The 27,391-nt window shown below is 50.3% G+C and overlaps 1 protein-coding gene across 2 annotated transcripts in view; it reads right to left on the reverse strand.

The window, feature by feature from the left end:
- Positions 1–27,391, reverse strand: part of SYN3 (synapsin III) — a 335,882-nt gene that overhangs the window by 287,160 nt on the left and 21,331 nt on the right. For both annotated transcript variants that reach the window (XM_016222964.2, XM_016222974.2), the window contains exon 3: positions 723–814. In XM_016222964.2, coding sequence (XP_016078450.1) covers positions 723–814 — 92 coding nt within the window. The remainder of the gene's footprint in view (positions 1–722; positions 815–27,391) is intronic.

Consider the following 27,391-nt stretch of genomic DNA (forward strand, 5'->3'; position numbering starts at 1 on the left):
AAGCCTGTGTCCCGCTCTTGGAATGCACTGGGTGTCTGTACCCCACCTGACCAGGCTGGGAACGAATGCCTTTTCCTCAGAGTCCTTCCTGCGCTCCCCTTCCCCAGACTGAACCCCATCTCCTCCCAGTCCAAGCCCTCACAAGACTTAATCTGCAGCCTCTGGCGCTTAACTAGATAGAAATAAATTAGCACGACCGTTGATGTCTCCTGTGGGTTTCCACTTCCTTGACCTTTCTGGGCGTCTCAAGAATTCCCTCACTTCCCCGCCAGCTCAGCACACACTATACGCAGGTTTCTTGGGAAATAATCACATCCAGGACTTTCAGGCTGGATGTCCGGGAGGGGCGCCCCGGACCGCTCCGTCGGCCTTGCTGCTGGAAGCAGGGCGCAGCTCGTTAGGACAAACCCTTACGTTTGTGCCGCGCTTCAGAATTAGTAGGCTGCTCTCAGGCACCTGCCTCCTGCTTCAGGGCTGCTATCCTTATGCCGCCGATGACAATGGGGGGGGGGGCAAGGGAGACTAAGGGGTACCCCAAGCGGAGCCACAGGCCAGCGCCCGCTAACTCCCGCAGGGTCTGCACCGCAGCCCCGCCCGGGCCCCGCAGCGGGCCCTCTGCGCGCGCACCCGCAGCCCCAGCCCGGGCTAAGGTCCTGGGGCCGGCTCGGGGGATCCCACACGCACCTTTCCCGGGGGAGGGTGTCCTGCACCTCAGTCCTTACCTCACCACCTTGGTCCCGTTTCTCACGACCTGCATGTCCACCATACAGCCCCCAGTCACATAGGCGGCGAGGTTCAACTCCGAGAATTCGGCCTGAAGGAGAAGGCAGACAAAGAAGGATTCCGCAGATATTCACGATGCTGAGGACGGCGGACACTCACGGGGTGCCTATCTGCGCCAGGGGCCCGTGGACAGCTCGCTTAGGAAGTGGGCGACATTATTCCCTTCCCCTGTTGAAAGGTGAGGAAGCTGAGGTGCAGAGGCCGGGGGCACGGCCAGGGTTACATCGTTAATCAAAGGCAAAGTTGGACTGAAACCCATGCGTCTCTGAGTCAGCCCCACGCCTTCGGCCACTATTCATTTCTACCTGCTTGAAGGTGGAAGAAGCTCCTCTAGCTCCAGGACTAGAAGAGATCAAACGCTGCCAACGTGACCCTTTCCCTAGACCTTCCCAGCTCCCTGCTAGGCTGTGGGGCGGCCCGGCAGCTACAGGAGCGCTTACCGCTCATCACTTCAAGGGGACCCTCCTCGGGTGACAGGCCATCAGTTCCCTGTTTTGGTCGCGGCCCCTCCCCTCACTCCATCCACTTGGTTACAGTAGGAGCACCTTGTCTGTGCATCCAAATACTGTTCCCCTGGTCACAGCCGCTGGCACTGGCAACTGACCCAGGGTGCGGATGAGATGCCCTTCCATCAGAATTAGAATCTGCTGAGCAATTCACGTGTTTCTTTCTAAGGGGCTATATCCTTAACACACACACCTGAGAGCAATTGGGGGCCACGTTTTCTGCCATCTGGATTGGGGGAGCACCAAAAAACAGGGTGGAGGGGGAGAGAGTGAAAGGCAGAGAGGGAAAGAAAGAAGAAAGAGAGAGAGAGAAAGAGAGAGAGGGAGATGCGTGTGAGAGAAACATTCATCGGTTGCCTCCCGTACACACCCTGACCGGGGATCGAACCTGCAGCCTCGGTATGTGCACTGACTGGGAATCAAGCCCAAAACCTTTTGGTGCATGAGACAACACTCCAACCAACTAAGCCACCGGGCCAGAGTGACATGGGGAGTCCTCTTGATGTTCTGCGCCAGCTATAATCCTGTCCTTGGACTTGACGAGATGCCTCTATCATAAGTTCATCTTTTATTATTTGTTTAAGCAAGATTTAGTGAATTCCTGTTGCTTGCAACCAGAGCCCTCCTAGCAGATCATATGCTCCCTCTGGGGACAGAGATTTGCGTTAGGACCACCTGTATTAGTTTCCTATAGTTGCCATAACAAAGCACCACCACTAAGCGGCTTAAACACCAGAAATTTATCAGTTCTGGAGGCTAGAAGTCCAAAATCAAGGTGTTGGCAGGGTAGGTTCTCTCTGAGGGCTGTGAGGATCTTTCCCAGGCCTCCCTCCTTGGCTCACAGATGGCCACCGTCTCCCCACGTGTCCTCAGATTGTCTTTCCTCTACACGTGTCTGTGTACCCAAGTTCCCCTTTTTACAAGGGCGGCCATCACACTGGATTAGAACCTGCCACATGACTTCATTTTAATTTGATTACTGCTGAAAAAAATCCTCTCTCCAAATAAGGTCACATTCTGAGGAATTGGGGGATAGAAAACTTCAACACGTGAATTTCGAAAAGGCACAATTCAACCCATAACCCCTTCTAGAAAATGCAGAGCACTAAACCGTGCCTTTTACACAGTAGATTTCAAAAGCTCCTTCTTTGGATTTAGTGAATAAAAATAACTGCTCACACATATAAAACACTCACTGTGTGCCAGACACTGTCCAAAGCATTTTACATGGACGTATTCATTTAATCTTCACACTTGCCCAGATTTAAAAAAAAAAAATGAGACAGAGATGAAATAACTTGCACAATGTCACGCAGTAAGGAGCAGAGCCAGGATTTAGACCCAGGCAGTCTGGCTCCAGCCTGTGTTTTTAATTGCTGCCCCCCACTGCTCTGCTGTTGAGTTGAACAAGGCATTAGGTGGATTACAACTGGGAATTTTACAGACCTAAAGTAACCCATTTAAAGAGGAAAAACAAGTGTACATTGAAAGGAAATATCATTTCATGGTGACTTAACTGTATCCCCTTGGAAACCTTTAACAGAAATCATGACCAAAGACAGAGCCATCTCCCCAGATGGCCCTAAAGCAGACCCAGCGCGCTTACGTCTCTCGCTCTAATTAATAACCTCATTAAGCTGCTCTAAGGTGAAAAGCAAAGAGGCCTGCTAATGAGTCCAGGTTGGTAAACAGTGGTAATGACCTAGTTATTAAGTCTAATGCCTTAGAAATGCAGTCCCGTCATGTTTAAGATACTTCATTGGCAAGATTACAAAGAAGCGTTCGCAAGAAAAGTTGGCGCTTGTGTTTGCGGGGAGAAAGAGGTTAGCAGAAAGTTGCCACACGGGATAGCTGGGCACCAAGTATGGAGACAGGGAGTGAATCAGAATCTTGGATGATAGAACTTTTGACTCAAAGAACTTCTGGCAGAGACTCCAGGGCTGTCTTACTGCCCATGTGCAAAGAAAGATCCTTGGATAGAAAACACACTCAGGCTTGACACGCAAGTTTAGAAGTGCCTCTTGTTCAGATCAGGTGTCCAGAGTTAGTTCCCAGCCGTGGTTTTTGAGTAAATTGCAGGAAGGAAACGCCTGGGTTGTAGGGTAGCAAACCTCTCCTGGATCGAGCAGAGAGACTTGGGTAGCAAAGGAAGGACACTCATCTGCATTTAGCTTTCCAAGAGCCTCAATGACCCTGGGCACGGACACAGGACCCGAGCCACCTCTCCTTCAAGGGCCTGGCAGCCCTCCTGGCAGGCTCCTAAAGAGCAGCCGGGTTTGAAGAGGCCCGGAGCTCGCACAGACTGCAGTGGGTCGAGCTGTCCACTCCCCCAAATGTGTCCACACCCTCACCGGCCATACCTGCAAATGTGACCTTCGTAGGAAACGGTGTCTTTGCAAAGTTAATTATGGATCTCAAGAGGAGATCATCCTGGATTAAGGTGGCCCCTAAATCCAATGACAAGTCCTTATCAAAGAAGAGACGAGGGGAGAGAGAGCCAGGGAAGAAGGCCAGGGCCGTGTGGAGACAGAGGCAGGACTGGAGTTACTGCCACGAGCCAAGGAACTCCAGGACTCAGTAGAAGCTGGGAGAGGCAGGAAGGACCCTCCGCTAGAGCCCTCAGAGGGGGTGCACACCTGCGGCACCTTGATTTCAGGCTTCTAGCCTCCAGAACGGTGAGAGAATACACTTGTGTTGATTTAAGCCACCAAGTTTGTGGTAGCTTGTTATGACAGTCCTGGGAAACAAATATAATAATTTTGGAAATTAAATGCAACTTCAGGATTGCATGCAAAGGTGTCGGGGTTCAAAGAAGGTCACTATGGTTAGATAAGGCTCCTTGATTCACTGCACCTAACACATACATAAATGCATATATATATATATATATATATACATATATATATATATACACACACACATATATGTATACACATGTTCTCTCCCCTCCATACACAAAGTAAAACATCAGCCATTCACTTATATTGTAAAACAATATCATCAGAGTCACTTAAATTTTCTGCATAACTTAACCTTTGACTTCAAAAACATTCAGCCCCAGCTGTTTCCTTATGTGTTAATACTGCACATTAAGCATTGTGGTGTGGATAAATGAATATTCAGAAAGCCTGCATTTGACTGTAAGCTGGGCAATATACTACCTGAGGAGTCTGATCAAGTTACTAATTGCTTTAGTCTCAGTTTTGACATCTTTAAAATGGAGATAATAATATCAATAATCTAGCTTTAAAAGTTTTTGTGAAGATTCAATGTAATGTATATGAAACACCTGTCACAGGGCTGAGACACAGAAAGATCTCTCTAAACAGCTGCCATTATTATTTTCAAATATTTCCTTATCTTTTTAAGAGTTAACTGAAGGTACAAAAACTGGTGTAACCAGAAAAAAAGAGCAACTCCTTCAAATATGTATAACATAAATTTTTTAAAAAAAATATTGAGGTATAAAATATAAAGAGTAAGGACTTCTGCTTATGGCTACAATGAATTAACAGGGACTACACTTACACTCTCATCTTAACTAGAAAACCAGACAAAACATATTAAGTAATAGTTTTCAGACAGTGGACAACAGGTGTGGCAGGACTATGATCCCTGCAAAAAGGAAACAGATGAAATTATCCCTATGATTACTCGGGCCAACTGCCTGGAGGCAGTTTCCAGGCAGTAGAGCAGCGTGGGAGATGCTGACACACTCGGAGGTCTCACTGAGCTGAGGAGTCAGAGACTAGAGTTCAGGAAGGCCAAGGCCACTAGAACTTGCAGGACAGAATATAGGAAGAAATGGAAATGCACATAAAAAGACCTCCAGGGAGGTCTGCAAGTCTTTTGAGTGCTGATCTGAGCATGCATGAAAGAAAAGAACCACCAAAAAACAGTAAACTCAACAGTCTCCAGAACTCACACATGCTGGGAATAACTCATGTTCTCCCAGCGAGAGTGTCAAGACCTTGTCATATGAGTAGGGTCCTCAAAATTTATAGTGGGACTAAGTTAGTGGACTACAGCCTGCTCTAGATCTAGGGTGTTTAATTTGTCCTAGCCTGCTAGGAGCTTTCCCAGTTTTAAAATGGAAAGTTCTACTTCTCAGAAACTCAGCCCTAGTTTTTTAATGAAAGTCTCATACCCCAGGCACCTCCTTAGACGCAGGCACACTGGGATGATTCACCACTCCAGGAAGATATGTCTTAAGGAAAGTTTAAAAGTATGCCCCGAAGGTATCAAGTATATTCCAAGACACTTAACTACATCCCAGAACAAAGTACACTATTTGAAGGAATACAACAAAATCCATCATCCGATATGTAAAATTCACAATGTAAAATTTACGGCATTCAATCATAAACCACCAAGCATGCAATGAGGCAGGAAAATATGACCCATTATAAAGAGAAATCAATCAATAAGAACAGACCCAGAAATAGGACACACGATGAGAAGAGCAAAGATGGAAGTTAAAAATTAGAAAGCTGATTAAAACAGCTATTATCAATATGCTACACATTATTAAGAATGTAGAAGAACAAAGATTAACATAATGAGAAAGTGGAAAATTTTAAAAATGAAAAAAATAAAACTTCTAGAGCTAAAAATATAATATCTTAAATAGAAAATGCACTGTATGGAATTAACAGTGAGAGAAAGCAATACAAACTATAGAAAATGAAGCCTATAAGAAAATAAGAAAAAAACAAAACACACACACACACCCCCCTCTCAGTGAACTATGGGACAATTTCAAACAGTCTAATATATATGTAATTGAAGCCCCAGAAGAAGTAGAGAAAGAGACATAAAAAATATGTAAAGAAAATGGGCCATAATCATAATCACATCTGTAAATCCCTTTTGAGTATCATTTTCACAGATTCCGGGGATTGGGGCATAGAGATCTCTGGAAGGTCCCTGTGAAACACTGAAGTCTGCAGAGGAAGGGAGTGATTAGATATTTAACCACAAATATTTATGCAGCATTTTTTAAGTTCCAGGCTCCGTTATCAGTGCTAGATAGGGTTGGAATCCTATCCACTAACAAAATCTCTTCTACAACCCCCCAGATCGGAAGGAGATGCAAGCACCTGTTTATAATTAAATGCATGTCCAGTTCCAAGAAAACGCACATGCACACACGTGGAGACAGACAGACACACACACACACACACACTCAGACAGGCGGGCACAAGACGGAATGCATTCATTTCCTGCAGCGCCTTTCGCTGCACTCTCACCGGAACTGGCACCTAGCAAGTACGGGATGCCAAGCAGATAGCATTACTGAAAGCATGGGATATTCCTGTTTAGTTGCTAATAATTACATTTGCCATGATGATTACGTTGACGACAGAATGGAAAATGGGGACCGCAATCATCATTATCATCATAAATTGAAGGATGCTATTAGGCCAGCAGATCAACGAGAAAGAAACGGAAATTGGGACTTGAAATTGGATGACGGGCTGGAATGTACATAAGAAACCCCCAAAATGTGTGGGAATGTGGACGCAGCGGCTACCACCAACCTTGACCGTGACGCCGACTGAAGGAGGATTTCGACACAAAGAGATGTTGTCCAGAGTTCCTGAGGGAGGCAAGATGCTGGCGGACAGATTGGTCTGGAATCCAAGGGTGGCTGATAAGATATTGGACATTCCTGTCAGTCAGCGAAGACCTATCTGGTCCAAACGGTACCCTTAACCCTTAGAGGGTGCCCCTTTCCGTGGCCTAAAGCACGCCATCGATTTTGCAGGAGGAGAAAGACAGACACAGGCAGACAGAGACAGACACTGAGTTGTCGTTAGGAGAAGGTGACAGGCCTCCAGCACCCCCAACCCCAGTTTCTAATGCAAGGACAACTTCTGGCCCTCTGCCCTACTCAGAAACACTGTTAGCCAGTGGTCAGGACATCACGGTGCTGCATGTAACAGTGGGAGCGTCACCGTTGGGCTGAAAAGCCAGGCAACCCCACGTCCTGCTGCTCTGCAGCGAGTGTCTGCTGATCTGAGTGTTCATCCGGCCGACTGCCTCCCTCCTGCCTTGTAGCTCCCCAAGGAAGCGAACCCCAGCACCCATCTTTCCCTCTGCCCCTCCCTCGCCCACGAGCTGGCAGCAAAGCCCCTGACTCTCAGAAGGTGCTGATGTCCTGCTCTCTTTCCACGACTGTTTTTGCTGTACCGAGGAACTCTAGTAACAGGAGTCACATACTTAGTAACATCCACACGAGAGGTTTTGGCTTACAGGAGGGCACGAGGTGGCATCGCTTTGGTCTGGAGCCTAAACTGAGGGATTCGGGGCAGCTTTTGCGGACAGCCCTGCACTGGGGGCAGTGGGCCTGGGCCAGCTAACCTTAAGGGTATTTCGATGCTCATTTGCAATTCCTCCTGTTTTCAGCTACCTTGGGAACCTGGCACAGGGGCGGTGGTGATTGTCAGGGTGGGATTAGAGCATTCTTGAGTCCTCAAGCAAGTTATCATCAAAATTCCACCCTAATCCCTAACAGATTATATCTACTCTTGGGAAGGAAACTGTGTCATCAACAAATTCCTTTAAAAAAATCTTCATTCTGCATGTCCTGTGATTTTCTTCAGTATTAAGTTCTTTCATAGAGTCTCATAGAGTCTAAAAGACTCGTTTAAAAGACAAACAGCAGCAGCAGTCATTTAAAAAGTACTAAATAGAGAAAACCTAAGCCCTACCTGGCCTGTAATGTCCCCCAGGATGACCTCCTTGGCATCGTCTCCCACCATCCCCTTGTACCCCAATTCCAACTCAGCTGGCCTCCTTTCCATTGTGAAACACACCGAACAAGCTCCAGCCTCCGGTCCCCCAGCCTCTAAGCGCTTCTGGGACCTGGCAGCGTGATCTGCTCCCTCCTGCCACTCACACCTCTGCCCCACGGCGCCCCAGAGGCACCTCCTTGCAAAGCACCTACTGCGCTCAACGCCCCATTTCCTTGTTTAATCTTCCCCCACAGTCCTCACCCCCATGTGACACAAGTATTTATTTATTTTTTATTTATTTTATTTTTTTAAAATATATCTTTATTGATTTCAGAGAGAAGGAGGGAGAGGGGGAGAGAGAGATAAACATCAATGATGAGAGTCATTGATCAGCTGCAGCCCGCAACCCGGGCATGTGCCCTGACCAGGAATCGAACCCTGATCGCCTGGATCCTAGGTCGACGCTCAACTGCTGAGCCACGCCCAGCCAGGTGACACAAGTATTTATATCCCTCCCAATTAAATATTTAGTCATCCATCTCTCGCTAGAACAGAAGCTCTAGAGAACAGGGATTGTGCCTGTTTCATTCTCAGCTGCATCCCAGCACCTCACCCAGGGCCCGGCGCACCACAGGTGCTGCGTAATATCACTGAATGAACAATGCCTACTGGGCAGATGCCAAAGGGAGGCCCAGGGAGGCAGAGCGACTTCGCCCAAAATCACACCCTGGTAATTACATCAGCTTGGACCCAAACCCAGGCCGACACCCTTCACACTGCAACTGGTAGCTTCTTTGCATTAACTCGTGAGCCAATGCGCAGAGACGGGTCAGCTAAAGGGCCGCCTTCATTCTTACACCTTCCCGTGCCTTCTCCACGCCGGTTTGCAGCGTCTGCCAGCGAAGCCCACGGGCCCTGCCCCTCCTTCACCACTGTGCCTCGTCCGACTGCCCCGCTGCTGGCAAACCCCTGGCAGGCGGCCCAGGGCCTGCAGTCAGCAAGAACAGCTTCCTGTAGGTTTCCCGGCACAGGCTGTGTGTTTAGCTCCGAGGGCCCAGTGGGCTCAGTGACTTCCTTGGCTGGCATCTCGGGGCGGAGGTCTTTTCCATCCGTTCAGACTCACCTCGAAGACAAAAGAGGCTTTGAGAGTCTGCAGACTCACTCAGTGGCCTGGTCCAGACGAGGCGGCCTTGCTCAGGAGCCACGCCTGGCACCTCAGTAAAGGCCCAGGCCTGGGTCAGGGTGTGCTGCCCGGAAGCACTGCCCACCCACCAGGCAGAGCACAGGTGACCCAGGGCACATGCAAAGGCACCTTCTGCTCATCAAAAATCATACTATCTGTGTGTGTGTGTGTGCGCGCGCGCATGTGTGCACACCCAGGCATGTAACAGGCAGGGCAGGAAGAGATAAAGACATAAAAGCATGTCAAAATAAATATAAAAACATAGGAAAAATGATAAATGCTACATTCTTAAATGTTCCAGTAATGGAATATCCAAAGTTAGGTGGTCACCACATTATTTAAAAAAAACCCACAACAATAGTGATTTGTTGTTTACAAAGTGTTTGGTATAGCATAGTGGTTTTGTGGGGGAGGGGGTTTAATTTTAATTTTTTTATTGATTTCAGAGAGAGGAAGGGAGAAAGGGAGAGAGAGAGAGAGAAAGAGAGAGAGAGAAACATCAACATGAAAGAGAAACATCAATTGCAACCAACTGAGCCACACTGGCCAGGGCCATAGTGGTTTTTAGAATCAGACCACACGAGTTTGTGTCTAAGCTCTACCCCTTACTTGCTGTATAACTAACTTGGGCATGTTAGTTAGCCTGCCTATGTCTCAGTCCTCATTTGTAAAATGTGGCTAATGCCTTCCTAGGGCGGTTGTGAGCATTAAATGAATTAATCCATTTAAAAGCCCTTAGCAAGGTGCAAAGTGAAAATAAGTGTGTAATCAATCTTAGCTATCACAGTTATGGTATTTCATTTGATCAGTAAAATAACCTATTGATGAGGAGGTAGGTTTTAGCAACCTCACTGGCTGATGGCAAAAGTGAGGAGCAGAGAGGGCAAATAATTTGGCCAGGATCACAACGTAACTGAGCAAGAGAGCTGGGACTTAAATTCCAGTCTGTGTGACTCTGAATCCATCCATGACTTCACTCCCTTAACAAATTGTTATTGAGCAGCTACTATGCCAAGGATCGGGCCTGATGACGCAGCAGTGAAAATAACAGACAAAAATCCCCGTTCTCATGAAACTTGTAGCTACTGGGGGAGACGGACCATTAACAATAAATAAAGTCAGGAGAGGAAAAGTAGACCCATAGAGGAAAGAGTGCCTGGAAGTGAGGGTTATGTCAAACAAGGGGGTCAGGGGAAGGAGGCACTTGATCAGCGATATGAACAAAGTGAGGGAGAAAACCATGCATTGGGGGGGCGGGCTTTCCAGGCAGGAAGAGCCAAGGCCCTGGGGCAGAGCATCGGCGCAGGGTGCAAGCAACAGCGAGGACGCCAGTGTGTCTGGAACAGGGCTAGCGAGGGGTGAGCGGGAGACGAGGTCAGAGGGGGCCGGTAGATGGGATCACGGTGAGGGTTTTATTCCATGTGAGATGGTACGAGGTCAGCATCGTCACCATCCTCGCCACCAAAATCGTCGTGTTGACCATCATCACTGACGGTGACGAGCATTCAGCCGCCGCCGCATCACCAGCACATCTGGCAGCATCAGTCAGGGGGGCAAGCTTGAGAAAAACCACCGGGAAATGCATCGTTCTGATTTTTAAGGGATATCCGAAGAGCCAAGTTTTGTTCTCCAAAGCATCAATGCCCATTTATGAGGGGTCAAGGGGAAGTTCCGGTGACCGGCCGGGGGAGCACCCAGGCGTGCCCTAATTTTGTCCTAACGATCACCCCTTCCTGCTCAGGCTCCCGGGACAGCTGTGCCCACGAGAAACCCCAGCACCTGGATAACCCAGGTAAAGCCTCCATTGTCATTTTCCCTGGGCCAGGGGACACTCCAAGGGTAGGAGGGCTTTTCCCAGGGCCCTGAGAAGGGTGTTTATGGAAGGAGAGGAAGAGGGGAAGAGGCAAGAGGAGGGAGGAAAGGGAGGGAGGAGGGAGGAAGGGGGGGAGGAAGAGCCTTTAAGGCGGACAGAATGGTGGGAACACCACAGCCTCATCTCTCATTACCTCCGGAGCTTTGATAAGGTTGGGAGACTCAGAAACCAGCTTTGCTACCTGCCACAATTGTTGTTCCCTGCCACGGGTCAGGGAAATGTCCAGAGATTTTAAGACCACAGCCCAGCCGCACAGAAAAGGGGGACGGTTACTGTCCCCTCGACATCCATTCCTCACGGCCAAGCTGGGCTCCAGGAGTTTAAACACCATTCTGCGGACTGTTCAGAAAAGTGTGCTCACAGGGTACGCAAGCAAGTGTGGAAGTCTCCCCACGTCTCCAGGTGGGCCCTGGGCTCAGGGGCTTGCAGACTGGGATGCGGAAGCCACGTCTGCCGTCGGCAGCTTGAAGGTGAAGGTGACCGTGGCTGGGGTCCAGGCGGCGGCGCTGTTTGGGTGAGACGAGGCTGGAGATGCAGCAGGCACGGCCCCGCCAAGTGCGGTGAGGGGAGATACCAAAGGGCTCACGTGGGCCTGATGCAATTTAATTTCTGTAGGTTTTTTTCCAAATGGAAAGTTCAGCGTTATAACGTGATGACAGGGACCTTATCCATCAAAGCTCTGAGAAATTACAATGCTCTGTCCTGACCTAAAATACTTTTATTTATTTCTTTTTAAAGTTCTCAAACCATTTTCAGGGTTGTCAGGTGAAATAAAGCATTGCTCTCCTTTTCAACCCACCACTCCCACAGCCTGGGCTCTCTCTTCCCAAACTGCCTCCCAGCTGCCTCTCTACCCCACCTTCCGGCCATTTAGCCCAACCTGCACATCCAGGGCCAGCTCTGCACCCCCCCCCCCATTGGGGACCTGCCGCTTCCTCCCGCGGGGGCCAGGTGTGAGCTCCAGGCAGGGAGCCCTGCTGCTCTATTGCAGCTCGGGCTCAGCCCTGGGCACGCAGGAAAGACCAGCCGGTGTAGCACTCAGGGTGCTGGATGCTTTGAAGAAAAATGGAGCAGGAGAAGTGAATGAGTGTGACTGAGAGGTGTGCAGGGGGGTGCCACCTCAGAGAGGGTGGCCCGGCATCTCTGAGGAGGCGACATCGGTGCAAAGAACCTGAACACAGTAAGGGCATGAGCCATGTGGATAACCCTCAGCCTGGGGGAAGAGGGTTCCAGGTAAAATGAACAGCAGGAGCAAAGGCCCTGGGGCAGGGTGTTCTCTCTTGCGTTTTTCAAAGTTTGTTTTCATTGTGGTAAAATATACATAACATAAAATTTACCACTTTAACCAGTCTTTAGGTGTTCAATAAAGTACACATTGGTGTGCAAACACCACCACCATCCATCTCTAGAACTTTTTCATCTTCTCCAACAAAAACTTTGTTCACAGTCCTGGCAGGGTGGCTCGGTTGGGTGGGGTATCATCCCGTACACCAAAAAGGTTGCAGGTTCGATTTCTGATCAGGGCACATGCCCAGGTTGCGGGTTTGATCCCCAGCTGGGGTGTGTGCAGGAGGCGGCAGATCGATGCTTTTCTCACATCAATGTTTCTCTCTCTTTCTCTCTCTCTCTCTCCCCCTTCCTCCCTCTCTAAAAAAAGTCAGTGAGACCATATCCTCAGGAGACGATTAAAAAAAGGGGGAAAAACTCCAAAAAACTTTGTACCCATTAAACACAAACTCCCCACTCCCCTCAGCCCCTGTAAACACCATTCTACTTTCTATCCTTTCTGTCTCTGAATTTGACCACTCTGAGCACCTCATAAAAGCAGAGTCATACAATATTTGTCCTTTTATGTTCGTCTTATTTCACTTAGCATCACGTGGTCAAGGTCCATCCATGTCGCAGCATATGTCAGAACTTCATTCCTGTTTAAGGCTGAATAATATTCCACTGTATGGATATACCACATTTTGTTTACCCATTTGTCCGTTGATGAACACCTGGGTTATGTCTACCTTTTGGCCATTGTGAGTAATGCTGCTATGAACACGGATTTAGAAGCACCTGTTCGAGTCCCTGCTTTCCATTCCTTTGAGTAATATCCAAAAGCGGAATTGCTGGGCCATATAGTAGTTCTATGTGTAACGTTTTGAGGAATCTCCATACAGTTTTACACAGTGGCTGCACCATTTTACATTCCTACCAGCGACGCATCATGGTTCCAATTTCACCACATTCTCGCCAACACTTGTTTTCTGTTGCTTGATTTTAAGGGACAGTAAGAAGGCCAGTGTGGCTGGATCAGAGCAGCCAAGAAAGACAAGGCCAGAGAAATCTAACCATGAAGGGCCTATAGTCAGGGGAAGGACTCTGGCTATGGGGAGCCTTTGGAGAGCCGTGAGCTGTGGAGGATGCTCATCCCATTTATAATCAGAAAGTTGAGCCTAATGCTTCCAGCTCCAGAAGCCTGGGGCCTCCAAGGCCAGCACAGTCCTCCACTCTCCCAAGCTGCCAAAGGGTTAAGTAAACGCAAACACGGGCAAACGCAGTGAAAGGAGATATTTCCTTCCCCTGGCTGACACACCTGACGCAGGAAGCAGACTCGTGCTCCCCGAGAATGGGAGGCCTGGCCAGACTTGTGCTTCGAGGAGAAAATGAACGCTGCCTGGACGCAGGATGGCTTAGCACTTCCCATGTTAGTTTCTGAGCGCTACCGAACGGCCCGAGGCCCCATCTGTTTGCAATCTTGTTAAAAGGGCCTCGTGTGCTGGCGCCTGTTTAAAATAATGCACACATGGAGCTTCTAAAATGAAGGAGAAAAAAGACCCGAGCTCTCCGGGCCCGCGCAGCTCATGTGTTTATCTTGGAGCAGGCCTTGGGAGCTCTGAGACAAGACAGAGCTGAGCTCTCTTCCCAAGGCTGATTTGCAAGTCCCCGTAGGTTTTGGCTGCAAGCATTTAAGGCAGCTTGGTATGAACTGGTCACCCGTTCAAAAGTCCACTGTGAAATATCTCCAAATTAAGGCTGGGCTCGGGAAAAGGGAGAGCCCAAGACAACGTTCCTCATTGCAAACAGGCTGTTTTCCCAATTCCTTTTTCTCAGTAGGGACTCATGTTTCCAAAGGCCAAATTTCTCTTCTTAAATGCTCATTTTCTTCCCAAGGGGCCACAGTAGTTCTAAAACAGCATGACCCAGGCAGGGCTCAGAGCCAACCTGAACCTAAGCCCCAAATGGGGACCATAGGGGTAGTGTCAGGGGGAGAAAAAACCCTGCAGGCATGCATTCACATGTCAAGAAACAAAGGCAAGAGACAGTGTCTCTGTCCACGTGCCGGGGAGCAGGGAGGCCCTGGGAGCCGCTGAGCCAATGACATTCTTGACTCACAGTGGCACTTGCACGTCCAGTGTCACAAAGAGCTATAATGGGTCATTTTTGACCTTGCAGTTCAGAGAAAATAGCTTATAAATATAGAATCACACACACAACCTCCTGGATAATGGCCCCACGTGTCTGAGGACTTTATAACTTCCTAAACCAGTGCAGGAAGTGCACAGGATACAAGAGGAAGGACAAGCATGTCACCCGTGGCTCGAGAGTGACAGCTTATGGCTCTTTCTGCACCTTCACACCTGCTTTGACTCTAAGGACCCATCTGACGTTGTTTGCACTTGGTGGTGGCAATGCCCACGGGCGGTGGTGACAACGGTTATCCCAGTCGGAACAACAGTAACAGAAGCAGCAGTTGTAGTCTTTGGAGAAATAGAAACACAGGTGGTGATACTAACAGGACTAGACGTGGTAGCTATAGGAATACCGTCGGTAGTTCCGGTGGCAATCTATCAACTATGGTAGAGCATATTTATAATTGAATATCAGAAATTACATTTATGTTAGAATTACAATTTACCATAATTTTTTGACGCACCTACTATGTGCCAGGCACTGTTCTAAGGACTTTGCACGTATTAACTCCATTCATTCTGACGGGAACCCCATAAGGCAGGTCCCAGTGTTATTGCGCCCGCTTTATAGCTGGGAGTACTGAGGTGTGATGAGATCAGATATGTCTCCAAAGGTCACATGGCTGGGAGGGGACAGACCGAGAATGTGAACACAACACTGGCTCCAGGGGCCATGCTTTAACTGCGCAGCCAGGCTCCTTCCAACTGTGGCAGAACTCGACGCAAGCGAGGCAGCGGGGCTGAAGGTCGTGGTAGGATGGCTTCCACAGAGGCATCAAAGGGGGCGTGTGTGGGGTGGGTGGGGGCTGGGGCACTTTCGTTGGAGGTTGAAATGATTCAGGGTCTTCTAGCTCTGCATCCAACAGAGGAGTCATTTTTACTTCTAAATTTGTATAAATATTAGGTTTTATATAATATTGAGTTGGAAACAAGAGTCCTGTTTTCTAAGACTCTTAAAATGCAGCTGTGCAATGAAGCTTTGGACTTGGACAGGTATATTATCATGTCTTATTTTCTAACTCCTAATGCTTTGACATCGGTGGCCTGTTGACCCCGGGGGACTGCCTCTCATGGAGTCAACCAATTCCTAGAGGCAGTCAACAACTCCCATAGAGAACACCTTTGAAATGTAAGCCAGCCAGCCAGACCCCATGCTCCCAACCTCCTCCCTTACTGGGCTCTCACACTCCAGCCCGCTATCCCCCTGCACTGATCACCCCAGGGCCAGATCCCCGACAGCCAGGAACAACTAGGACCCCTATACGCTGGGGCCTGCTGAAGGGATTCAGATGAACCCATCCTAAACCTGCCTGCTTCCCAAGAAACCACAATAACGGCTCTTGACCACGTTTACCCGGCTCCCTCTGCCCCCACTGGCCGTGGTGCTTCCCCGTGTTTCCCTCAATGTGGCCTGCAGCACCTCCTGCTTTTAGGGGACTATAAATGCAATTCCCTTCCTTCACGACAGTCACATCTGCATCTGCATGTCTCAGCATTAACGACGGAAACAAACCCCTCTACCTTTACAACAATGGGCTTCGTCCAGCTCTTCCGGATGTCCACCTGCTCAGGGCCTCTGCTGGGCTGTGGGGCACAGAGCCAGGGGCGCACTTACTGGTGAGGGGTGCGTGGCAAAGGTCACTGAGCAAGGGGTAAGGTAGACCCAGGGTCCAATCCCATTCTTGGACTACATTGCAATGGGATGTTGGGGAAAGGACAGCAACTCCTGCCTCAGTGTCTGTTGAAGTAGAGGGTCCCCGCCCTGCCCTATCCATGTCCCTGTCCCTGTCCCTAGGCTGCTGTGATGCCTCAAAGGGAAGTGAAAGTGCGGTTTCTTCAGAGTGGCTGTGAATCCTCATCAGCATACACTGGACGACCATCGCCTGTCTTTAGGGCACCAGGGGATCCTGGCACAAAAAGCTGTTTCAGTCCAGCAGTTTCTCAGCCTCGGCACACTGGCATTTTGAGCTGGATGACCCTTTGTTATGGGAGATCAGCAGTATCCCTGGCCTCCACCCATACATGTAAGGAGTATCCCCTGTTGTGACAACTAAGTATGTTCCCAGGCCTTGCTGAATGTCCCCTGGGGGGCAAAACTGTCCCAGCTGGAAATTAATGACATGAGGACAGATTAGTTAGGCTCGCTGACTACCTACCTACCTACCTGCCTACCTATCCCCTTCCAAGCACGCTCAACAGTGTGCAACCCCAGGAACCCTGCACAACACCAGGCCTCTAAGACATACACCTGGAAAACAGCCGCTCGGCAGACAGCTCCAGGTTAGAGGCCGCCAGCAGGCAACGCAGAGGCCTGCTGTCGGTGGGTCTCATTCCCGTGGTGTATTTACCAACCGCCCTCATCTGTCCAGGACCCAACCGCCTCATCCATAATTTACCACCCTTTCTAAGTAGACTCGTATCAACCCCAGAACGTGAGACTGAGAGTCCCTCTGGGGCACCCAGTGGGTTCGTCTTGCCGGCAGCTCTGGCTGCCGTGTGCGGAGCAGCGGGAGCGCCCGCGGCTGGGCCGGAAGGCTGGCCTTCGCCGAGCAGCGGTGCCTGCCGTGACCCGGGAGGGCCGGCAGGTAGAAAGTGCTCCCTGCATTTATCAGGCCTCCTTCCACACGCGAGTCACCCTGGATCCAGGGCCCTCTCTGATTGAGCTACAATGCACCGATCCCTCCACTGTGACGAATGTAGGGATAGCGCTGTTACTACCTCCCCTTTGCAAATACAGAAACCGAAGCTCAGAACACTGAGCGGCCTGCCCACAGTCCCACAGGCAGTAAGGGGCAGAGCCGGGACTCGATCCCGTGCTCTTCTGGTCCAAGGCACAGCTCTGTCCATCCTACTGAGCTGTCTCGAAATATCTCTGCTTTCTTCCGAGGCAACAAAAGCTTTTCCTCCACACAAACAAAATACTATAGAGTAGTAATAAAAACTAGTGAGAAGGAGCCAACTTCCTTTCAAAATCTTAATGGCATTTCCCAATAGATGTAGGCCAAGGGCAGCTGAGGTAAGGATCAGAGGAAGCCGAAAGCCGTGCAGAGGGCGGTGGGGATGGCAGGCGCGGATGCCAGGAACGAGGGGCGGGGCAGCAGTGGGAGTCAGGAAAATACAGGCTTTTACAGAACACGCGCTCGTGGGGAGCCAGGAGTCCAAATCCTGCCTCTGCCAGCGACAGGCGGCATTGCGAGGCCCCTCGGGACCTTCGTTTTATCACCTGTAATAGAAGCAAAAAACTCACAAGGCCAAAGTGAGGTGACAGGAATAGAGTAAGTCTTGGCGGAGTACCAGGCATGTGTGCTTTAAAGCTAGTGCTTACGGTCACCACTATTATTAGTATTATTACTGTTATGAAGCACTACATTTCATAAAGGTGTTGAGGGGAAAGAAGCCTAGTTCTGAACTGATTAGAGACCACAAAATAAAAGAAGCGGGGAGCAACTTAGGTTTTAGAGATGGATGGACGGACGGACGGAAGGACGGACGGATGGAGGGATGGATACGCAGATATTCATAGAAACAACAGTTTTGGAAACCAAGATGCAGACCTGAAGGGAAGGCCACTACAAACAAGAGGCCATCTAAATGAAGTACTGGCTCCTCCAAGGACGTTTGGGGACCACGGAGCAGGGAGAGGAGAGGAGAGGGGGTGAGCGAGCCAGGCGGGTGCCTGGATGGGAAGGGCCTCGGTGTTGCCTAAGGCCCTTGGCTTTCGTCCCACAGACACTGAGGAGCCTGGACATGGAGAGCAGAGGGAGCCCCAGCGACACTAAGCAGCTGAGCGGGAACAGGCAAACTAAGCCCAGGGATCAAACCTGGGCCTGTCCCCTGGATGCAAAGCTGGGCGTCCTGGCACTTGGCTGGCCCCGCCAGGGAGGTTCAGCCCCTCTTTCTTCCCCTGCTTTTCCTGGCGGCAGAGGGGTGGGCTGCTTGTCTCCTCCCCATCCGGACAGAATGTAGGCCCCGAGGCGGGGTGGGGGGGAGGTCACCTGGCTCAGTTCCATCTTCAACAGGCTGAGAGCCACCCATGAACTCACGAGGAGAGCCTCAGGGAGTAAAGGAAGGTTCCAGAAGCACAGATAAAAGGTCAGAAAACCCAGGCAGGCTGTCTATGGTTTCCAGGAAAATCGATCTGAAAACCTGCTTTAGGTCGGAGGAGGCAAACTCTTTTTCCAGGTCTGGCTGGACAACAATGTAAGGTGGACAACGGAGGGGGTGAGGTAGAAAAGGTGGCAGGCGCTAGGTCACAGAGCACCTCGTAGGCCCAGCCTAGGTCCCACAGAACAGGGCTAATGTATAAGCCAGACCTGCATATGTGAGAAAAAAAATCACCAAGTCTCTGGGTTTTATTTCTGCCGTTTCCACCTTCCCAGGTAAAACAGAAGCTGGAGTTAGACTTTGAACTCCAGCTCTGCCCCTTGTACACCGCGGGGCCTCGGGTCAGCCACGTAACCTCTCTTAGCCTTAGTTTGGCCACCTGGAGAATGGGGGACTTGCAGTGCCTGCTCTTCAGAGGGTGGTGATGAAGATTAAATGAACTAACCCACGGGACGTCCTGAGCATGTGCCTGGCACTTAGCAAGCGCGTGACTAGAGACTCGCTATGACCGTTCCTCCCTCTGAGCCCAGGTGCACAGCTGTCGTCTGTCTATATGACAACGCCGCCCGTGAAAATTCTCTCATGTCACCCTCTAAGCTCCCTGAGAGAAGGGGTTCAAGACGGGCTCAGCTTCGGCCGAAGTCTATTCGGAGGTAAGCAGCGCCGTAGAAAAGCCCTGTAAAGACAGACACAGTGGGACTTCCACACTCATCCTCAGCTGTCAGCCTCCCCTCTCTTTCCCAGGGAAACGCAGCCAGGCTGGGTCTGACCCAAAGGAAGCCAGTTCAAAGCACAGCCCCGGTTCTCTGTTTCTGTGCCGGCCCCGCTCTCCCCCTCAGGAGATCCTGGCCAGGGTGGGCTGGGAGATTCCTGAGACAACCTAATAGATTAGTTTCCAGTTTAGCATAGCGGCCAGACGGATTTTTGCGGTGAAGTCATCCAAGTCAATTAAAAGGCATTTTTTCCCCTGCTGTGAGTTCAGAAGTCCCTTTGCCTCGTTCCAGCTCTCTGGGATGTTTCATAATAAGTCCCACCCCGGGTTCATTAATAACCCTCGGTTCCTACCGAAACGCAGAGGCTGGAAGCCTGTGTGTGAGCACATCCGGGCAGGGGCTGCTGGCAGGGCTGGGGTGGGCCTGGGGGGCTCCACCCGTCGGGGAGCGAGCCAGGCCCTGAATGGTGGGGATGGCAGTGGAGCAGGCAGCCAATGTGAAGAAAGGCTGATGGTCCAGGCCCGAGATGCGGTATGGGGAAGGCAGGAGGGGCAGGGGAGGGAGGGCAGGAGCAGTCCACGGCAGGGACGTTGCGAGTGCGTTGAAGTTCGGGGTGAGACGGGTGAGGGGAGTGGCCAGGATTCAGGTGGCGCCTCAGATGTGCCGACAGTGGCTTGCTTTTCGGTGGTGCCAGTTCACACACTCAGAGTGGGTCTGGGTCCATCCCCTCTGCTGTGAGAAAGATGGGGCATCTCTCCTCTTCTCCAATACAAGACCCAGGTATGGGGATGAAGCTTAAAGGGCCAAGCACACGGTGGCAGGAGCACACATGCGCCCACGTAGCGGTCACCTGCGCCTGCTCCCCACGCGTAACAGCCAAGGGTGAGATGCCTTTTCACCCAGTCGGGGGCTGAGCTCCCCGCCTCCAGCCGCCGTTCCCACCCAGCCCGTTCTCTAAAACCACTATCAGCACGTGCATCTTAAAATGAAAACTGTATCGCAGGACTCCATAGCTTAAGAAGTGCCATAAATGCGTCCCGCTGCCTCTGGGACAAATGTCCAGCTGTGTGCCGTGTGACACGAAGCCCACCCTGAGCGGGCTGCCCTCTGTCTGCTTGTCCAGCGTCATCTCCCCCCACCCCTTCTCATGCACCGTGTACTCTGGTCATCCCCACGTGTGACACGCTGAGATCTAAAACACGCCCCTCGGCTGGGAGGCCTGTTGTGCACACCTGCCCCCGCTCGGCCTGACACGGCTAACCCTCCTCCCAAATCCCCGCCGAGCGCCGGCGTCTGCGAAGCCTGAACTAAGAACACTCCAAGGCAAGAAGGACGGCCCCTCTGCTGTGCTCCGCCACCCTTTGGACACGTATCTATGACAGGCCCCCCCACGGCGCGCTGCAGCGACCACCCAGTGTCTGCCTTCCGCCCAGGGAGAAAGCCTGGAGCGGGGAGGGCCCGGCAGTGAGGCCAAGGACAGAGCAGGTGCTCAGGAAGTGTCTGGGATGAAGGAGAGGTTGAGATAAGACAAGTTTTGTTTATTTTTTATTACCTATTCCTCAAGACAGCAATGGGCTTATTGAGTTCTCCTTTAGAATTTCTACTTAGTTTCCACGGGGGTCTCATTTATCTGATGAAACAGGGGTAGGGCAGGGGCTGATGCAGTGCCGCGGCAGTTAGGGAGGGGGGCTTTGCCGGACTTAATGGGGAGGGGCCGAGGAACTGTGAGCTGCTTTTCCAGCTTTCATTCCCACGGCCCCTTTCTTCCCGCCGCTGGTTAAGATGCTAACGGGTGGTCCAGCCACACCAGGAAGGGGGGCTCCAAACGATCACCCCGCTGGCAAAGCAGCACCGTTGCCGTCGGAATGAGGAAGGCTCATCCACCCCGGTCTCCATATCCCCCAAACGCCGCCACTGGGCAGGGCCCTCCTCTGGCCACCAGCTGACGCTCAGCCCTCCATCCTAGACCAGCCCCGCCCCCCAGAAGAAAGCCTCTTGCAGGTACGTGGGGACAACGTGGACGTCATGACCACAGCGCTGGGCCCACTGTTTGCTAGTAAAGGCATCAGAGGGGACTAACGGCTCCCTAGAGGGGGAAGGCAAAGGTAACACTGGCGGGCGGGGAAATGTGGCAGGAAGGGCACTGACATGGGGCACGGGAGCCTGGGCCTCCACAGTTTGGACTCCAACAGGGATCTGATGTAGGCGCTGGGTCTGGTCACTTCCCCTCTCTGAGCCTCTTAGCTGTTGAGCAAGGAGCCTGGAGTAGGTGATCGTCAAGGCCCCTTCTACGGCTGTACCACATCCACCCACTCACACGTTCACTCGGAAACGCTCAACACCGTGACCAGCCAGCGCAGCCTGTCTGCTGGCAAGGAAAAGTCAGAGTTTACACCAAGTGCCAGCGAGTGCCAGATGCCCATGGGAGACATGATTGGACATCTATGTAAATAAAAAATATACACATTAAAATACACCACGAACTTTTTATGTTTCTTACTCCCCACAACCATGTAGTAAATTTCTTTAGAACATGGGTTATATCTTTTTCATTTTTTTTTGGACAGAATGGAAGGATGGAAAAGAGAGAGAGAGAGGAATCAGAAACATCGATGCGAGAGCAACACATTGATTGGCTGCCTCCCACTCGCACGCCGACCAGGGCAGGGGATTGAGCCTGCAACTGACGTACGTGCCCCTTGGCTGGAATCAAACCCGGGGCCCTTCAGTCCGAGGGTCGGCGCTCTAACCACTGAGCAAAACTGGCTAGGGCTTCATTTCTGAATAATGCCAGAGACTGACACCTAGAAACTACCCAGGGCAGTGTGTCTTCAGCAATGTGAAGGTGATCATAAAAACAGCTTAACACTCGCTGGCACTATCTATAAGCCGGTATCTGCTCTGAGTGCTTCAAATGGGACATTTTGTTCCAACCTCACAACCCTATACGGGTTTATTCTTGTTACTACTGTTATTTTAATTTTACATATGAGGAAACTGAGGCACAGAGAGGTCACATCACTCAGGAAGTGGTGGAGCCAGATTCAAACTCAGGTGCTCTGGCTCCAGAACCTGAGCTGCTATCCTGTCCGTGTGGTCTGAAGACACACAGTCACACCTCAGGACACATAGGGAACTTCAACCGGGGAGGAACAGAGAAGAACACGGAACTGGTGACGGGACTATGAGGCGCAAAGCCAGAAACATCAAACGCCTAGTGAGAGCCATTGTGAGGAGACTTTTGCTGGAAGTACGCCTCGTAAGAAGTTGTAATTTCTCCAGTAGATCAAAAGAGCAGGGTGAGAGCCCTGGCCAGGTGGCTCAGTTGGCTGGAACGTTGTCCACATGCACCAAAAGGTTGTGGGTTCGATTCCCGATCGGGACGTGGACAGGGGGCTGATCGATGTTTCTCTCTCACATCGATGTTTCTCTCTCTCTCTCTCTCCCTCTCCCTTCCTCTCTCTCTAGAATCAATGGAACTGTATCCTTGGGTAAGGATAAAAATAAAAATAAAAATAAAAATAAAAATAAAAATAAAAATAGCCGGGTGAGATAGAAAGGGAGGGCGGGGTTATGTGCTCAAGGAACCCAAGGAAGGAAAAAGGCCAAAGCTGGATGCAGACAAGTTCCAGACCCAGCAGACACCCTGGCAGATCTACTCGGTTAAGAACCAGGCCCCCAGAGTTGGCTGAACCTGGGCTGAAACTCCAGCTTCCCCACACACTCACTAGCTGGGCGACCCTGCCTGGGCAACTTATGATTTAACCTCTCTGAGCCTCAGTTTCCTCCAAAACAGGCACACTGTGGGGGTCAAACGAGTTAACTCATGGGAATCACTTGGCACGGCTCCGAGCATGCGGTACACGTTCAATGAAAGTTCTCTGCCATCGCCATTACTACTGTTTCTCCATTTCTCAATTGTCTTCTTAAATTAGTGAGCCTAAAAATAGACCCCGGGGGGCGATGGACCCGCATTAATCAATGCCGTGGCGGAGAGAAACACTTGCTCCCTGATGAGTTATGTTTCAGCGAGTCCACCCTAGTGGCCCACCTGCTTTTCTTATTCCCCCAGCTGGTTCTTAGATTTGGAAAGAAAAAGGCTTCCATGGAGACCTGCACGCTTTTAAAAATAATACAAAACAGAACGTCTGAGGTCAGGGTAAGCCAAGCCAAACAAATAAATCTTGCAGGACTGTGTTAACAAAACAAGGCTTAGGGGATCAGAGCAGGTCGAGTTCCGTCGGAATCAGCTCCGCACAGGAACGCCAAGCTCTGGCGAATTTCAAACAAGGGGAGGTCACAGAGGATCCGATGATGGAGCACCTCGGAGTCCAGCAGCAACGCTGGGCTGCGTCCAGGAGAGCATCCTGTGCGGGATGGACTCCCGAACCACGGGTCCTGGAGAGTCCTAGCGATCTGGACCAGAGGCCCTCATGCATCATCTATACAACCTCAAGGGAGGGTAATTTGGCAAAATTGATCAGAATTATAAATGTCCTAGGAGGCAGACTCCGAGATAGACATTAGGGAGCATTCAGGGAAAAGGGAAGGGAGTGGGCCTAAGGGAAGGGAGTGGGCCTGGGCAAAGGGAGAGGTCCAGCCACACAGCCGTCTCCGCAGAGGCCTCTGCCAACTCGACAAGGAGCTCTGAAGCTGGGGTGGCCCTTCAGAGTTGTCCCCAGTTGGGTTCAAGCGACTAGGTCTTTACACCCTGTGCCAGCCAGTCTTTGAATGCAGCTGCCCCCAGGAAACAGATGTGACCTTGGGCAAGGCAGCTCTCCTACCTGAGTGAGCCACTTCTGAAAGGGGCTGAGAGCCGAGGGCTGTCTCTTGGGGGGCCCCCTGCAGCTGCGGGAAAGTCCCTCATTCCTCAGGGTGCGTCGCAGCACTTACCTCGTGCAATACTTTAGGAACCAGTTGTATTTCTAGGAAGGAAGCCTACGGCTACACTAACAAAGGACACAGATTTAGCGTTATTCATAACAAAATTACAGAAAATACACTATGGCATGCCCATTTGATAGCACCCTAGGCAATCGTGAACAATGAGGCAGCTCTGCACACACTCTCATGGAACAAACTCCCCGGTACATTAAGGGGAAAATCAGGAAGCAGAACATTATAGGTAAGGAGGGGATGCTGAGCGGCTAGAGGGGTGCACTGTGCTAGTCAGCCCCACACCCGTCCTTCTATAGTCTCTCCGGCCTTGTGGGGGCTGGAGGCCTAGATCTGCACTTCCCAGGCTCTTTTGACACATGGTTCCCGTTAATTTCTACCAATGGGAGGCGTTTATGCAAGAGTTGAAGTTAGGACAATGGTAACAGCCATTCTGCTCCTAGTGGCAGCTCAGGAAGCTCCGCCCACAGCAACAGCAGAGGGCGCAGGTTGGGGCAGTTCCTGCAGGGTCGGTGGGGTGCAGGGTCGGTGGGGTGCAGGGTCGGTGGGGTGCAGGGTCGGTGGGGTGCAGGGTCGGTGGGGTGCAGGGTCGGTGGGGTGCAGGGTCAGTGGGGTGCAGGGTCAGTGGGGTGCAGGCTCGCGCATCTCCAGGGGCAGTGGTGGCATCTCCAACAGCAGGAGGGGCAGCGACGAAGCTGAATGCAGGGCTGCTGTGACTTGGGTAATACGATGACCCCTTCTGACCCATGTGAAATCAGCCTTCCTTATTAAATCTTCTTCTAAAATACCTACAATGGTTTATGTTTCTCTGGCTAATTACCATTGATGAAAAACAAGGGGAAGTAATCATGGATGTGTACTAATCGTTGCATGGAACATCTCTGAAAAGCTGCCCAAGGAACTAGTGATAATGGTGAACTGAACTAGTTAACGAGTGGTTAAAGAGATTGGGGGGCAGGGTCGGAGGTAGACATCCCGCCAGATACCATTTTTTACTTTTTGAATTTTCGATTATGTGAATATTACCTTTACCCCAAAACGAAGTAAGAGAAAAAAATAAAAGTTTTTTCCTATTAGTTTTATAAATTTTCTATGAAATATTTCCTGAAATAACCATCTAGTTTTTGCTGAAGCGTTTCCAACACAGGGGACTCCCTACCTACCAGAGGGCATGGCATGTCCCGTTCATCACTGGTCAGCACCGTTTTCCAGCATTTATATCAAGTTGAAAGCCATCTTCTTATAGGATGTACCATTAGCCTGAATTCTAGTCCCAGTGAGACCCTATAGGGTGGAGGTGCAGCACACATGCAGATGAAACCTGGGCCCAAATTCCTCCTCTCACTCATTTCAAGCAGGGCGCTTAGCCTTTCTGAGCCTCAGTTTCTTCATCTGCCAAGTGGGGAGAGTCACAGTACCCACCTCAAAGGGGCTGAAACAGATTATGCATGCAAAGGGGTCTAAACAATACACTGGTTATTGTTCTTGATGTCTGCAACACTGGCAGGAAAATGTAGTGGATCAGAGGAGGGCTCTGAAGTCCGACTGCCTGGGTTTGTAAACTGCCAATGGCTTCTGCCAATGACGTGTCGGCAACCTTGGGAAATCCACTTATTCCCTCCGAGCCTCAGTTTCTGTTAGATGGAGGCAATGCTAGTGCCCACACCTACAATAAAAAATATCAAGCCTTATCTTGTGAGTACTCAACAGATGATAGCTCTTACTGTTTTCAGCCACTCATTCAGTGGTAGGTGTCTGCAGAGTAGACTGGGTCCTATCAGACAACTCTCTTTTCCTGGACTCAACATCTCCAGTTCCTCATACTGATCCCCTTTGCTCACAGAGGCCAGTCCTCTCCCTCCAGTCTCTCTGCAGAAGGCAATCCAGGCTGCTATTACCCCCTTACAGTGTGATACTAGCTGGGCCCCTCACTAGGGTCTGACCAGCACAGTGTATGTGTGAGTGTGTGTGTGTATGTGTGAGTGTGTATGTGTGAGCATGTGTGTGTGTGAGCGTGTGTGTGTCCACGTACCATCACCTTCCTGTATTCTAAATGCTGTACTTCGATCATGCAACCAGCAGTAGCATCAGGTTGGGGGTATTAACAACCATAAGACTGGTTTATTGAGCCCTTCATATGTGTGCCAAGAACGATGCTAAGCGTAATACGCACACTAACTCACTGAATCTGTGCAATAGCTCTAGGGGGCAGAAATTATTTCTCTCATTCTGCAGACGAGGAAACTGATGCTTAGAGGTGTTGTAAGTAGAAGGTCAACACAGCTAAAATGTGATGGGGCTAAGATTCCATTTCTAGTTATCTTACTCTGGAGCCACAATCTTAACCTCCACACCACACTTCCTCCCACACATATTAAGAATGTACTCAACTCAAGTCTCAGGTCCTTTTTTTCATCATGGGGTTTTAACAGACTGAGTCTTCCCAATCCTGCTCCTCTTCAGCTGAGTTTTTGAATAGGACCTTCTAGCATATCCCCATTCGACCTGATCATATCAAATTTATTCCCATTCAGTTTCAAGTCATCAGTGAATTTAATTAGATGAATTGCTGTTAAGAAGGAGGAATTGAGCCCGGCTGGTGTGGCTCAGTAGTTGAGCATTGACCTACGATCCAGGGGATCGGGGTTCGATTCCCGGTCAGGGCACATGCCCGGGTTGTGGGCATGTTCCCCAGCAGGGGCATGCAGGAGGCAGCCGATCAATGACTCTCTCATGGTTGATGTTTCTATCTCTCTCTCTCCCTCTCCCTTCCTCTTTCTGAAATCAATAAAAATATATTTAACAAAACAAAAGATGGAGTAGAGCAAAGCCAAGGGCAGAGCTCTCTGACAAGCTATTAGATAAATTTCTCTCAAGGTGTATTTCTACCCAGTAGTCATTTCCTAATGGGGGTAATGTTTGACCTGCTACCATTCCACCAAACTGAATTAACATCCAACCTCCATTTCTCTATCTCACTGACAATTATTTCTTAAAATATCACATGGTGTTTATGGTCAATATCTACAGCTAAGGGCCATTCTAAGAAAGGATGCCCCAGGAAGAATTGTGGAGGGCAGGCAAATGGGTACGAGAAAACACACACATACGATGGTCTTGAGTGCTGAAAATATT

This window comes from Miniopterus natalensis, chromosome 2 (genome assembly GCF_054644295.1).
Source record: "Miniopterus natalensis isolate mMinNat1 chromosome 2, mMinNat1.hap1, whole genome shotgun sequence".
In the NCBI taxonomy this organism is placed as follows: Eukaryota; Metazoa; Chordata; class Mammalia; order Chiroptera; family Miniopteridae; genus Miniopterus; species Miniopterus natalensis.